This window comes from Arachis ipaensis, chromosome B10, assembly GCF_059453495.1.
Source record: "Arachis ipaensis isolate K30076 ecotype BB chromosome B10, ASM5945349v1, whole genome shotgun sequence".
Classification (NCBI taxonomy): domain Eukaryota; kingdom Viridiplantae; phylum Streptophyta; class Magnoliopsida; order Fabales; family Fabaceae; genus Arachis; species Arachis ipaensis.
The window spans coordinates 31,238,703-31,253,388 of record NC_142435.1 but is presented as its reverse complement, the minus strand read 5'-3'; the positions used below and the strand labels follow the sequence as shown (position 1 = coordinate 31,253,388).

The 14,686-nt window shown below is 36.2% G+C and overlaps 1 protein-coding gene across 1 annotated transcript; it reads right to left on the bottom strand.

Moving 5' to 3' along the window:
• Positions 1-908: 908 nt before the first annotated feature.
• On the bottom strand, positions 909-5,536 carry LOC107623428 (Noc2p family). The gene is made up of 12 exons (XM_016325678.3): positions 5,302-5,536; positions 5,157-5,196; positions 4,946-5,055; positions 4,484-4,555; positions 3,804-4,349; positions 3,128-3,430; positions 2,533-2,862; positions 2,249-2,455; positions 2,063-2,149; positions 1,692-1,786; positions 1,469-1,603; positions 909-1,358 (listed from the first exon to the last, which is right to left on the bottom strand). Exons 2-12 carry the CDS (start codon positions 5,182-5,184, stop codon positions 1,130-1,132), a joined length of 2,142 nt encoding a protein of 713 aa, XP_016181164.1. The 5' UTR covers positions 5,185-5,196; positions 5,302-5,536; the 3' UTR covers positions 909-1,129.
• Between the last annotated feature and the right edge of the window lie 9,150 nt (positions 5,537-14,686).

Below are 14,686 nucleotides of genomic sequence, written 5' to 3'. Positions count from 1 at the left end.
ATATATTAAAATATAAAATACATATTAAAAATAAATTAAATATTATATATATTTATATAAAAATATATAATAACTAATTTAATAATAATTTTAAGAGTTTAATTTTGATACACTAAAAATGTAAAGTATTTTATACAGTCGTGCAATTACATCAATTTTTTTGGATTATCATTCACGCAATCAATATAAAAAGTAGTTATTTTTACTGATGTAGCATTACATAATTTGGATGCACGTGTAAAACTATTTTATACTATGGTACATCAAAATTAAATTCTAGTTTTAAACCACAATAAATACCCTCTGCCTCTATTGACAGTTGAATAATGATTCAACTATTAATTTATCATTTTAATATATTTTTAAAAACATCAAAAAATACAAAATTTAAAAATCAAGAAGGTAATTAGAAAAATGAGTTAGGATTTGAATTATTTTTCTTCTATAAAATTTCAGTTTTCTCTGTTAAAGTTATTTACAGCCAGCCTTTTTCTCCCTTCCTGAATTTACCTTTGTAACTGAGGTACCTATGTTCAAAGTTCAAATTCTCTTTCAATTGTTACACATAGTGATGGACGGATGACACGTTCAAAGGCTTAGTCGGAAAGCAGGCCACGTAAAACTGATTTAAGGTAAAAGTAAATTTTATAATGCCTATAACTTAATTTAATTTTTGTCTAACTTATTTTATATGACAAATTTAAATATTTAATAATAATTTATTTTTATATTTTAAAAACTAAATATTAATTTTTAAGGCTTTTTGATGAATTAGACAAACACTTTTAAGCACTGTAACTATAAGAGTATAAGACTCACCTAAACAATATATACAACCACGTTCAAAAGTTACATGATGCGACCAAAATTGAAAAGTACATGATATCCATTCTCAATTGCATGATCTATTAAAAATATAAAAATATAGCCCGTATTTGTATTAATTCAAAAATTAATATTACAACGATATAACTTAATAATTGCAGTGCCATTGCTTTCAAATAAACATCTTTCCTTGGAAAGTAAAAATGTAAACTAAATAATTAATATCATAAAACTACAAAAATTTTTCCATTTTCACCATATAAGGAGAAATAGAGACAGGGAATGCTAACTAGACATCTGCGATTTATTTTGTTTTAAACCTTTTTGGTTTGTGCTTGTGCTTGTGCTTGTTCTTGTTCTTGTTCTTCTGCTTTAGTTTTGGAGGCCCATTATCAACATTATCATCTTCCCTGGTAGAAGGTTCATCCTCATCAGAACTTAGTACCAAGTCCTCCACGACATCATCATCAATCGCTCTCTCTTTCCGCTGTTGCTTTCTCTTCTTCCCTTTTGTTTCTTTGGGGTGATTTATCCTGAAAAAGAAAATTTCGCTAAGAAAAATGTACAAGTAACTCTGCCAATACACATGCATGAGTTTGTCAGTCGGGTAAAAAAAAAAGACCAGAAAGAGAGTTTGTCATACTTAGAGTCATTTCCAGTTCCAGGTAACCATGATGAACTAAAGATGGCAGCTCCCTCCTCGTTCTTTTTAGCATCCTCTTCATCGCTATCTGATATTTCTTTCCCAAAAACAGAGGCTTCCTCTCCCACAAGAACACTGGAAATTTTTATGTTATGTTAGAATCTGTGTCATGAGTCATGACCATGATTGCATCAGGGATAACAAACTCTGCAATATTTCAAACCTGGATTCCATTAATGAAGTATTCTTTTGCTCTGCTCTCTGGCGGAGTGTTACAACATACTTTGATAATGCACTTGAGGCTGACTTCTTTTCATCCTAACAACATTTGATTAACGTTTTTAATTCTCAAGGATAAATACATGCTTGAATGTGGTAGGATAATCTAGAAAAAAACACGAGGGACAAAAAGAAAAAGGAAAGGAAAGGAAAATCATCCTCATAATCATAAATGAAACATCAGTCCATCATAGCAGTAGCGAGTGTGAAGTGTAATAATGGCTTAGAAACACCCAGTTTATGTGCAGGTAAGGGAAAATGGGGAGAAAACTGAAACACTTATTCCATCAAAGTAAAAACATATTATAAACAAACCTCAAGAAAAGATGATGCAGCCAGATCACTAGGTAAAAAGGAAACTGACATGCGCCTTTCATTCACGAAGTCACAGTTGGCCTCAATCTGGACGAGGAAAGAAGAAATATATTAAGAGAAAAAAGCCACTGCAGAGAAATGGGGTAACTAAACGAAAATCCAACTTTCACCATCACAATTTAATACCTGGCGTATAAGCTGCCTCATTTCCTTCCGAAACCTATCAACTTTGGTCGATTTACAAAAGCTACGCAACCTCACAAGTGGAATAAAAGACAACTCCATGAATGCAACGGAATAACTCCACTGTGCCAAGTGCTCAGCAAGCTCTTCAACCACATAAAAAATGCACGCCTCTTGAAATGCTCTAGTCTTTAGTGTTGGCTTGCTAACCTAATACAGAATAACGTTTCCTCTTATGTTAGACGACATCAAAAAAGAACGCTGACATTGATTCAAGTTATAAGTACCTTCAATATACTGCGTAAGTCAACAGCTTTACCAACACCTCCTGTAGGGGGCTTATTCAGCTCTTTCATCTCCAGCATGTCCAAAAGGAGCATAGATACTGGTACAAAAGAGTGAGTAGAAGCTGCGATCCGGTTCAGCATTCTGACACATCTCAACCTAAGGGGGAAATATTTAGCTGTTGGAACTAGACGGGCTACCCCAGAAATTATTTGGGTCAGAGGATATGCAAGTTGTTTAAAGTCCGATGTTGAACTGTAGGCACAGATGGCACCAGTCCAAAGTTCAAGACAGTTCATGTATTTCCATTCGCAAACCTTCCGGAAAGATTCCTAAAGAATACATCCAATTAGAGATTAAAAAACACATTAAGTTATGTTCAAATAAGCAGTGTCTAAAGCACAAACAATTACTTTCAACATGGGAAAGGAATACATCAGCAGGCAATAATAGAAAATTATTCAAGTAGTATGAAGTGACTTTAATTAAAACACAAATACGATCAGTTTGGCAGAACATTTCCATAAATTCAAAATATGATGAAGTACTTCATATGATACCTAAGAATAAAGAAAATTTACAAGGCTAATAAAGCACCTTAGTTTTTGTGTTAAGTGCGTCCCTTAAAATCATAGCCAACTGCCGGATGAAAATAAATGCATGTTGATACGCAGCCTGAAGATTCACGCCAACAAGTTCAATGATGCAATTGCCAAGGAATTGGATATGTTGAAGTTTCACCGCATTTACAAAGTGGCAATTCAAAACATAGGCTTTATATATTCCTCTGAAGCATTCATCAATGCAGAGAGATCCAATGCGTACACATAAATCTCTGATGAATAGAAATGAGAAAACTGGAAGGGCACCTCCCCCAGTACCCCAGAAATGAAGGACCACCTGATAAATTCAGCAATATTAGTTTGCTAAATCAATGGACAAGACATATTAAGCCACATTGCCAGAATGTTAGAAAGGCCCAAACCACAGTCTCAGCAAAATGTTCTATATTGCCATTTTCCATTTTGTAAGAAAGCAATAGAAAGTTAATTTTGAAATTTTGTTCTATATTGCCTTTAATCATGTTTATTCACAGGAACAATCTATCATCAAATTCAAGATTCTTGAAGTTTTTACTTGATTGATGTTTATCCATCAATTATAGAATTATAAAATGCGAGGAAGGATATCCCAACCAATTACCAAGGGGAGACATATGCAATATAAACTCCAAAATACTACTGTGAGTCAATGACCAATTGCTTATTCATACCTTAATATACTTCCTTAGGAGTGACGGAAAAGCAGCCAGAAACAGTGAAGAGTATTTAATCCGACGTAAAGTAAATGATATCATATCAGTGTCAGTCATTTGGTTCAAAACATGAAGAGCATTTCCAAGGTATGACTTCACTAAATGGCTATGACTCTTCCATTGCATCGTGGTCATCAAATTTTTTATGGTCTCATGATTTCCACCAGAAGCCGGGAGCTTCAACAATTTCTTTAGTATTCCATCCATTTCATTAAGTACAGACAACATTATTTTGTTGAAAACAGCGCTTGACATTACACTAAACTTTGTTGTAGACTCATTCCCCCCATCATCGCCATAGTGGCATGCTGTCCTAAAAGCCTTCATCAGAGAATGGACTGCATTTACACTCCCTTTTTCATGAATGGATTTGCACCATGATTCAACCATAGAGGTAGTTATAACTTTCTTAGACAATTGTTTTTCCTTCTCTTGAATTTCTTGGTCACTAGTCTCCTCATCTGGCTGTACATCTCCATCTTCCATGTCAGAACCCACATTTTCCTGGACAAACAAACAAGCAAGTTTAGATAGTTTCTAATACTGAGAGAGCAACATAATAGTAGCAAATCAGTAACCACACGTAAATAAATAACTAGAAAAAAAAACAAATAGTAGTAAGTATATAGCACACTCACATCAATATCCTCATCACTGAACTGAAGCAACTCCTGGTCATGCTCTTTCAAGAACTCGTAAAATTCTGGGTCCTGAGATGGAAAAGTTGTTAACACAACCAGTAGAATAAATCCGAATAGATAAAGAAGAAGGAATAATAAGATAGTCCATCCATCAAGCATCATCCAATTTAAATTCCGAACCTGCATACTTTTACATCAATGGATTACTTTATCAAAACCTTCCATTGTTCTCTCTATTTAAATTTTGAGCATCTACATTCATTTTCAAGACAATGAATACAGATGTACAATACCATTCAGTTAAACCGCAGGAAACCTTTGAAATAAGAACAAGTAATGTCATGGACCTTAATCCCAACTAAGATCACCATTTAACTATAGATACAAGTTAACCACGAATTTATAATGGTAAAAAGGTACTCAGTAAACACCAACGCAACAAGCAATAAAGCATTTAACCTTCTGTTTAAGTTTCTCTAATTGCTCTTTATGTTCTCTTGCTCCACTCTCAGCCACGGCTTTTTTCCTGCTCCTTCTTCTTACATGACCATCTCCACCCAAACTCATCTCTGCCATTACCAATAACAAAAATAAAAAATGAATATAAATAATTGCGACGATTTAGAGAGAGCGGGGATCAAAGAAAAATGAACAACAATGTTCAAGGAACCTGAATCATTGGCAGTCTCCATGCTCATTGAAACAAAAGCCTGTTAAAATTTACGGCCAAAGTCGAAATTCTAATATGTAAGGAATGACAAGGAATTAACAGCGGAAAGAATAAACTACAACGGATCAGAGGACAGAGGACCTACCGGAACTGAGGCAGCGGCGGAAGAAAACCACAGCAGAAGCAACGGACACGAGAGCAAGCGCTGAAGGCGACGACGGAAGCAAGAGAGGCGGCGGTGGAGTGAAAGACGCCGGCTCAGAGAGACAGAGAAGAAAGGCGCTGTGCAAACGAGAAGGGCCTAAACCCTAAACTAAACCCTCGACGCCCAAACCATTCTCCTCTTCTCCCTCCTTTGCACTTTGCACTTTGCACTTTGCACAGCGCTTTAGTTTGGGGTTAGGCCGTTTTCCGGTTTGAAACCGCTTCTCGAAAGGGGTTCAACCCGAAAAAGAAAACTGATTTTCGGTTTTTTTTTATTGAACCGGTTGATTGGTCCAATTTCTAGAAAAATGCTTCGGATTTGGGAATTACGAATTAGGATAACTTAGTCAAAAGTTATTATGTGAAAACTCACGTGTAGTCGACTTTACGTGAATTTGAAAATTTAGTTAAATCAGTTAAATCATTTAAAGACTCTCGGTTATCAACTTCACGTGAAGTCGACTGCACTTGAGTTTCCACCAAGTTATTGACAAAAAAATTTTCATGATAGTAAAAACTTACATACAGTAGTTAATAATTGAGACTTATTGATTGTGTACTAAAAATATAAATATTTTTTGTACATAATCTATTTTTATAATGACCTACAAACATGGTCAAAAAAGAGTTAAGTTCCTCCTAAAGGTATTGGGCTAAAAGGATGGAACCCAAAAGAACACCTTGAGGAGTTAAATTTCTCTTCAATGGGAACTATATTGGTGGAAGTAGATTGGTTGGATTTAGAGTGTAAAGGTGTCATCTAGTTGAAAGAAAACCAAACTAGATGTCCCTTCACTAATGTTACATGTCAGGAGCTTTAGTTTAACGTGTGGGAATCAACTTCCTACCTTTTCAGTTGACAAGACTTGAGGTGACAGGAGTACCTAAAGATATTTTGGAAATAGCAGTAAACCAAATGTCAGACTAAAACCATTGGCCAAGGGGTGTCCTCTTCATCATGGTTTTACACTATAAAAAGGACTCCAAGCCACCTCTGTAAGCAACCATTTCATCTTCGATCCTTCATTTTCACTTTTCACCTTCACCTTCAACTAGACTCTCACTTTTCACTTTCACCTTGATCATCTTCTTCTTCACAGACCTTGAACCTCTTTTCATCCTTCATTTTCACTTTTCACCTTCACCTTCAACCAGACTTTCACTTTTCACTTTCACCTTGATCATCTTTTTCTTCACAGACCTTGAACCCCTTTTCATCCTTCACTTTCACTTTTTCACCTTCACCTTCATCCTCTTCTGAGAGCTTCTCTTCTCTGTAAACCATTCCTGTCCACTTTAAACAAAGCTCATTCATCCTCTTGTGACATTAGTGGAGGTCTCAACACTTGTTCTCTACCTCTCTTCCTCATTATTAGTTCTTGTATTGCTTATTTGCCATTAATAGAAGTGTCTTCCTCACAAGTTTACTTACCCCTAATCTCTCATCTTAACTATTATTTTTCACTTAATCTATTTTTCACGAAACCCACCCGAATCATCTGGCGACTCCACTGGGGAGGAACACTTCGACGTGATGGCTAGAGATCAAACGAGGTATAGAACCCCCTTACCACCTCTGTTCGCGAATCTGGAGAACATGGAGGAAGACGAGAACACCCCAGTTACTTGTAGGAAGTTGACGCGTATTTTAAAAGTCAAGGGATCGTGAAGCTGAGTTGCAAGAGTTGGAAGGAAAAAGAGAAGTCGTGGGAAGCAAGATGGAAGAATATCACCGGAGACTGGCATTAGCTTATGACAAGCACATTCGGCCCAGGATGTTTCTAGAAGGAGATCTGGTACTAAAAATCAGTAGACGCGGTAATAAGAAAGATGTCTTTGCCAAAATGGGATCCCAAATGGGAGGGTCCTTACATTGTTTCTGAGGTACACCCCAACGGACACCGCATCTTGCTGGACCCGGATCATGGAACAACCATCGGCCCCATCAATTTCAAGTACGTTAAACAGTACTATGTCTAATTTCAGTTTTAGAAGTTAGAATTTTAATTCCAAAAGGCTTCTTTATCAAGAGCCAATGTTTATGTTATATTATTCTGCAAGCATCCTGCAATACATGAGAAAACTGCTTTAGTAATTATACACTCAAAAAATGTGAGTGATGCATCTTAAGAAATTTGTAGTACAAAATAGTTCCAAAAAAGTGAAGTGTCCCACCCTCCAAGCTCCTAAAAAGAGTTGAGCATAAATAGGGCAAGAAAGTTATGGGTACCTTTCTTCTTTTTTTTTTTTGGAACTATTTCAAAAGTGAAGTGTCCCACCCTCCAAGCTCCTAAAAAGAGTCGAGCATAAATAGGGCAAGAAAGTTATGGGTACCTTCCTTTTTCTTGCCTAAAAAAAGGGCAAAAAAAAATGGCTACTACTTTTCTTAAAATCATACACTCCCCTGCAAAAAAAAAATTAATTAAAATAAATTATTTTTATTTTTAAATATCTATTTATGGTTACAAACGAACATTGCTCATAATTTTAATTCAATTTATTTTTTTTATTTGTGGTTTCATTGGAAATGTATACAAATGAGGATATAACATCCAAAGTTGTAAGGTGAAAGATCTTTATCAAAGAATCTCTATAGCTAATTCCAAAATTAGCAACCCAATATACATGGGGCTGAGAGGGGTTAAGACAAAAACAAAGAAAGAAGAAAAAGGGTCTTACCAAGTAAGAAAATAGAGTAAAAAGACAGAGCAAAGTTGAATGTGGGAGCGTCCTTTGCCCTAAGAAAAACTCCCAATTGTTGAAGAAGACAGAGGATTTGGATGGTGGTGGTGATAGCAGTGATGATACTGCGTGTGTAAAAAATACCCCAGCAGAGATGATGAGGAACACTTCTCCCCTACCCTTCCAGGTGTTCTCTCTCCTTATGTATCTGTCCAAATTCAGGTACTCAAATTTACAACGTGACCAATTAAAAGGATAAGAGTTTCTCTCCTTCTTATTTCTTTATATATTAAATTATTATATTAAATCAAATCATCCCTCTTTTTTTCATACAAGTAAATTATGAATATTTATTTATTAATCTTATTTATTTATTTATTTATTTTATTAATATTTAAAATATTTACGCAATAACATTCTTTTATTCATTTTTTTATGAGTACATAATTATATTCATATTATACAGAAATATTTATAAATAAAAGAGGGAGATTTGATTCTTTAGAGTTATGATATGTTACCCAAAAAAAAAATTAATTATTCTTGTTCTGTTGAGTACAAAAAAGTTTAATGCAGCTTGAGGGAATACTTTGTACCCTCAAAGACTGCATGGGGCCTTATGATTTGTACTAAAAATATAAACCTTTTTTGTACATAATCTATTTTTATAATGACCTACAAACATGGGCAAAAAAGAGTTAAGTTCCTCCTAAAGGTATTGGGCTAAAAGGATGGAACCCAAAAGAACACCTTGAGGAGTTGAATTTCTCTTCGGTGGGAACTATATTGGTGGAAGTGGATTAGTTGGATTTAGAGTGTAAAGGTGTCATCTAGTTAAAAGAAAACCAAACTAGATATCCCTTCACTAATGTCACATGTCAGGAACTTTAGTTTAACGTGTGGGAATCAACTTCCTACCTTTTCAGTTGACAAGACTTGGAAAGAGCAGTAAACCAAATGTCTGACTAAAACTATTGGCCAAGGGTGTCCTCTTCATCATGGTTTTACACTATAAAAAGGACCCCAAGCCACCTCTATAAGCAACCTTTTCATCTTCGACCAGACTCTCACTTTTCACTTTCACCTTGATCATCTTCTTCTTCACAGACCTTGAACCCTTTTCATCCTTCACTTTCACTTTTTCACCTTCACCTTCATCCTCTTCTGAGAGCTTCTCTTCTCTGTAAACCATTCCTGTCCACTTTAAACAAAACTCATTCATCCTCTTGTGACATTAGTGGAGGTCTCAACACTTGTTCTTCACTTCTCTTCCTCATTATTAGTTCTTATATTGCTTATTTGCCATTAATAGAAGTATCTTCCTCACAAGTTTACTTACCCCTAATCTCTCATCTTAACTATTATTTTTCACTTAATCTATTTTTCACGAAACCCACCCGAATCACTTATTAAATAATTTGATATGTATAATTAAATTATTATGTAACAACTTTTAATTATCAATTTTACCTGTAATTAAATTTTCACCATCCACAATATTACAAATGAATTTCACCTAAATTTGACTATATATCCTTATCATTGTCACATCAACGAAGAGAAACATTCATTTCGAGAGATTTAGCGCTTATTCTTTAGTAATTAGAGAGACTACATTCAACAAAATTAAATTTTGTCACCTCATATAACAGTTACCCTTTTACCATATGATACTTTAACAAATTCACGTACCAACTAAGTACGTCATTAACGAAGATTATCTCAAAAACAAATGTAAGCTATAATTAAATATTTAAGGATTGAATTGAGTAAATTAAAATTTGAAAATTCAAATAGCAGTGGTGCAGAATTTATAACCACAAATTAATTAGTAAGTGCACCGGGTTATACCAAGTAATATTTTAGGTGAGTAAAAGTCGATTCCATCAGGATTGAGGGACTAAGCAACAATGATTGATTAATTTACTTTGTTAGACAAGCAGAAAATAGTGTTTGAGAGTTCAAAAGCATTAAACAGTAAACTCAGAATATCAGAAGACAGGCAAGTAAATAAGTTGGAAAAACAATATGGAGAATGTAGTTAAGGCTTCAAAGTTATCTATTTTGCAGATTGACTTTTCTTATTAATTTATTTTAATCATGCAAGATTTAATTTTTGGCAAACTATATGTGACTAGACCCTAATTCCTTAGATCTTTCTAGTATCTTCTAACTTTCGTCAACCACCAATTTCTTGGTCAATTAATTCCAATTAGGGGGGTGAAGTTTAATTCTAGTTATTATGCCACAAAAATCCTAATTATCCAAATATAAGAGGATTATATGTCACGTATCCCGTTAAGTCCAGATAATTATAATTTAGGAGAAATTGTTTTCAAGCTGTTGTTCAAGTAAAGAGCTTTTCCAAGTTATACAAGAACTCAATTAGAAAGAGGATCATACTTCCGTTCCACCCAAATTCATAAGATAAAGAACGAAAACAATTCTTGAATTATAAATCAGTACATGAATTAAAATAGAAAAATAATAGAATTAATCCATACAATAGACAGAGCTCCTAACCTTAACAGTGGAGGTTTAGTTGCTCATGGAAAAAAGTGAAAACTAGGATTCTGATAAACTATAAATTGGGCTGAGGTGGAATGAAAAGTGGAATAATGTTGGAATCCCCTGAAGAGAAGTTTCTTTTTTCTTTTATATCTAATCCTCGTTAATTTAAAATCTATTTTCTAAAACTAAAATAATATCTTTTCTTATTTTAAAATAAAAATAAAGTTTAAATCAGAATTAATTAAATAATCAGCGTTTTCTGCACGTGGCGCATGTCACGCGTACACGTCAGTCACGCATACGCGTCGATGGTCTTCTTCGCGTGTCACGCGTATGCGTCAGGTACGCGCACGCGTCGCTGTGCAAATCTCCAAATCACGTGCACGCGTCGCTCCTCGCTGGTCATCTCCTTTAATTCTTGTGCTTCTTCCATTTGTGCAAGCTTCCTCTCCATCCTCTAAGCCATTCCTGCCCTATATAGCCTTCTTCTCATTTTCTGTGAAAGCTCCATCAAATCCAACCAAATGCTACCTAAATTAAACAGAATTGCACACAACTCAAAGTAGCATTCATAGTGGTTAAAAGATAATTAATTTTTGATTAAACTCAACAAATTGAATGCAAATTCACTAGAAAAAGATAGGAAAGATGCTCACGCATCATAACACCAAACTTGAATTGTTGCTTGTCCTCAAGCAACCAAAACTAATACAAGATTAAGACGTGAATTTGCATGAAAAATGAGAGTTCAGTTATGCTTGTGTCTCTTCTTAAAGTAGGATTTATCTATTACAATTCTGAACAATTTTGGCATATCACTCTCCTTTGAATCAGAGGAATGTCAATGTCATGCGAAATTAGAATCCGGATCATATTATGAGTTCTATGATCTTTATGCCTCAGCTAAATCCTTGAACATAGTATATATCCCTTAATTCTCAATTAACTGGTGCTTTACACCTTGAGCCTAGCCGTGACTTTAAATGTTCTGTCTCAAGGGTTAATTGACATAAGAACACCACAAGCACTTAACTGGGGAACTCTTTTGAAGTTCTGATTTTTCTTTTAGCTATTCCCAGAGAGTGGTGCTCAAAGCCTTTGGCATACTCTACTAATTGCAGTTGATCTCGACTCTAAATGTTCTGTCTCAAGGATTACTTGACACAAGAACAACACAAGCATATGACTAGGGAAACAACTCTTTCAGCTTTTAATCATGTCTGACCTCCCTAGTCATTGATGCTCAGAGCCTTGGACCTTGCTTTTATATCCTTTTTTTTTCTTTGCTGTTTCTTTTGCTTCAAGGATCAACTTTTACAAATTTTAGAAAATTCATAATAGTTCTCTAAATTCCTTTTCCTTATACATCAACATTCTTTGATTCAAATTCAACATGCATGGTTTATGTCATGCATTCAGAATCATAAAGAATACCACCACATTTGATTAAATGAGACTACTCTAAAAAATAAACTCAATTTCTCATGCATTACATCTTTTTCTTCTTTTTCTTTTGGATTCAAGCTCAGTAAGCAATACATGAGACACTTTTCAGAATTAAAAATGAATAATAGAATAAAAATAACTAATTTAACTAGAACCTAGGAATTGAAATAACAAAGGATCATGCAGAAACCAAGTAAAATAGCAGAAAATAGGAATATAACATAATAAGAACGGGAGCAAATATAGAATGAAAGGAACTCAACCACCTCAGTTATCCTAGTGGCCGTCTCATTCTTCAGGCTGTGCTCCTCTGTGAAGATGATTCGCCTCCCTTTGGTGCCATTAAAATAAACAGAAAAGCCACAACACCAAACTTAAAGGTTTGCTTGTCCTCAAGCAAAGAAGAACTGAAAACAAAAACGAATAGTATGATGAAAGAAGAATAAAAGGATAAAAGAACAAGAGAGAATTAGGATTTGGGAGGGAGAGAGAATGAAAATCAAAACTAGGCGGCGCACTAGTGGAGTTGTGCGACGCATGCGACGCGTACGCGTACAGTACAGCACCCGTACGTGTGGGTCGCTCGATTTTGAAAGTGATGCATATGCGTGCCCTTGGTTTGTGCGAATCACGCGAAGGCGGTCGCGTGCACGCAGAACTCTCTGTTCGCGTGGTCTGGAAACCAAAATTCTCATATGACGCGTACGCGTCATGAATGCACACGCGTGGATGGCCATTTATGCAAAGTACGCGCACGCGTCGGGTTCACGTACGCGTGATCAAGTTTGTGCCTCTAGCACAGTACCAGCCCCAAGCCAGCACAACTCTCTGCCCAAACACTCGTTGACGCCGATTTTCAAGGTCTCGCGTACGCGTCAGGTACGCGCACGCGTGGGTGGCAAAAAGCACAAACGACGCGCACGCGTGAATGATGCGTACACGTGGGCTCGCTTGTGCGCAAGGCATGCCACCAGCACCACTCCTGCCTAACTCTCTGTTCAATTTTTATTTTTCTCGCACTTACATATGACGTGTACGCGTCAGCGACACTTGCACGTCGTGTGCTCTTTTTTTTTAAAGTGTTCGGTTCCTGTTCCAAAATAGTTGCATGATCAGAACACACTTAAAACGAAAGAAAAACAGTAAAAACTCAATAAAAATCAAATAAATAAGAAAATCACTACTACGAAAAATAACTAAGGATACGAAATTATCGGGTTGCCTCCCGACAAGCGCTTCTTTACCGTCACTAGCTTGACGGTCAGCTCCTCTAAGGAGGAGGATCATAGGGGCTCAGCTCTTCACCCCTTACTTTGAACTTCTTTCCTGTGTCTCCATAAATTAGCTCAATATGCTCCAAAGAGAGGATTCTGTTTACTGTATAAATCCATACTGGATTGTTAGTCAACACCACTTTCATTCCTGGGGAAAAATCTTCAGTGGGGATCTTTTTGTTTCTCCATCCTCTGGGTACTTTCTTTTTAGGACCCTCTCCCTTGGTGGATGCTGTATTCCCAACACCAAACTTAGGTTTGATGTCAGGGAGAAGTTTGTTGATTGTCACCAAGGGAGGTTTGAGCTGCAGATTCTGTGGTGCATCATCAGGGGGATCTTGAAGGTTTGGATCAATAAGCTCAGTCTGCATCATGCACCTCTCTTCTTTACCTGCTGAATGTATATCTTTGAAGACATGAAAGACCAGTTGCTCATTATGCACTCTGAGCACTAATTCACCCACTTCTACATTAATTAGAGCTCTCTCAGTGGCTAGGAATGGCCTTCCTAGAATTATAGAGGCATTCTCATCCTTCCCTGTGTCAAGAATCACAAAATCTGCTGGGAGGAAGAACTTACCCACTTTGACCAAGATATTTTCCACTAATCCGTATGCAGACTTTATAGATTTGTCTGCCATCTGTAATGCTATCCGTGTGGGTTGTGCCTCTTGGATTTGGAGCTTCTTCATCACAGACAAGGGCATTAAATTGATGCTTGCTCCCAGATTACATAACGCTTTCTCAAAGGTTGTGTTCCCAATGGTGCATGGAATTTGAAAGCTCCCTGGATCTGGCATCTTCCTTGGTAAGTTATTCTGAATTATGGCACTGCATTCCTTAGTCAGGACCACTATCTCATCTCCCTTTAAAGGCTTCTTCTTTGACAACAACTCTTTCATGAATTTGACATAGAGAGGCATTTGCTCCAAAACCTTAGCAAAAGGAATATTGATTTGCAACTTTCTGAAGACTTCCAAGAACTTTGAAAACTGCTTGTCCTTGGTCTCCTGTTGAAGTCTCTGAGGATATGGCATTTTAGGCTTGTACTCAGGAGCCTTTGGCAATGTAGGATAAGTGTCAAGAGAGTCTGGAAATGGGTTGTCTGCACGCTTTGGAGGGACGTGCTCTACTTCTTCCTTCTTCTCTTCTAGAGCTTCTTTTTCAACTGGCTCCTCATTAACTTGTGCTTCCGTACTTGCCATTTGTCCACTTATCAAGGTGATAGCCTTGCATTCCTCTCTTGGAATTGGAATGGTGTTACCAGGAAGGCTATTAGTGGTCCTCTTATCAATTTCATTAACTTTTGTGGCTATTTGACCCATCTGAATCTCCAAATTCTTGATTGATGCTCTGGTTTCCTACATAAAACTCCTATTAATCTCCCAATTAGAATCTTCTTGGGATTTAGAA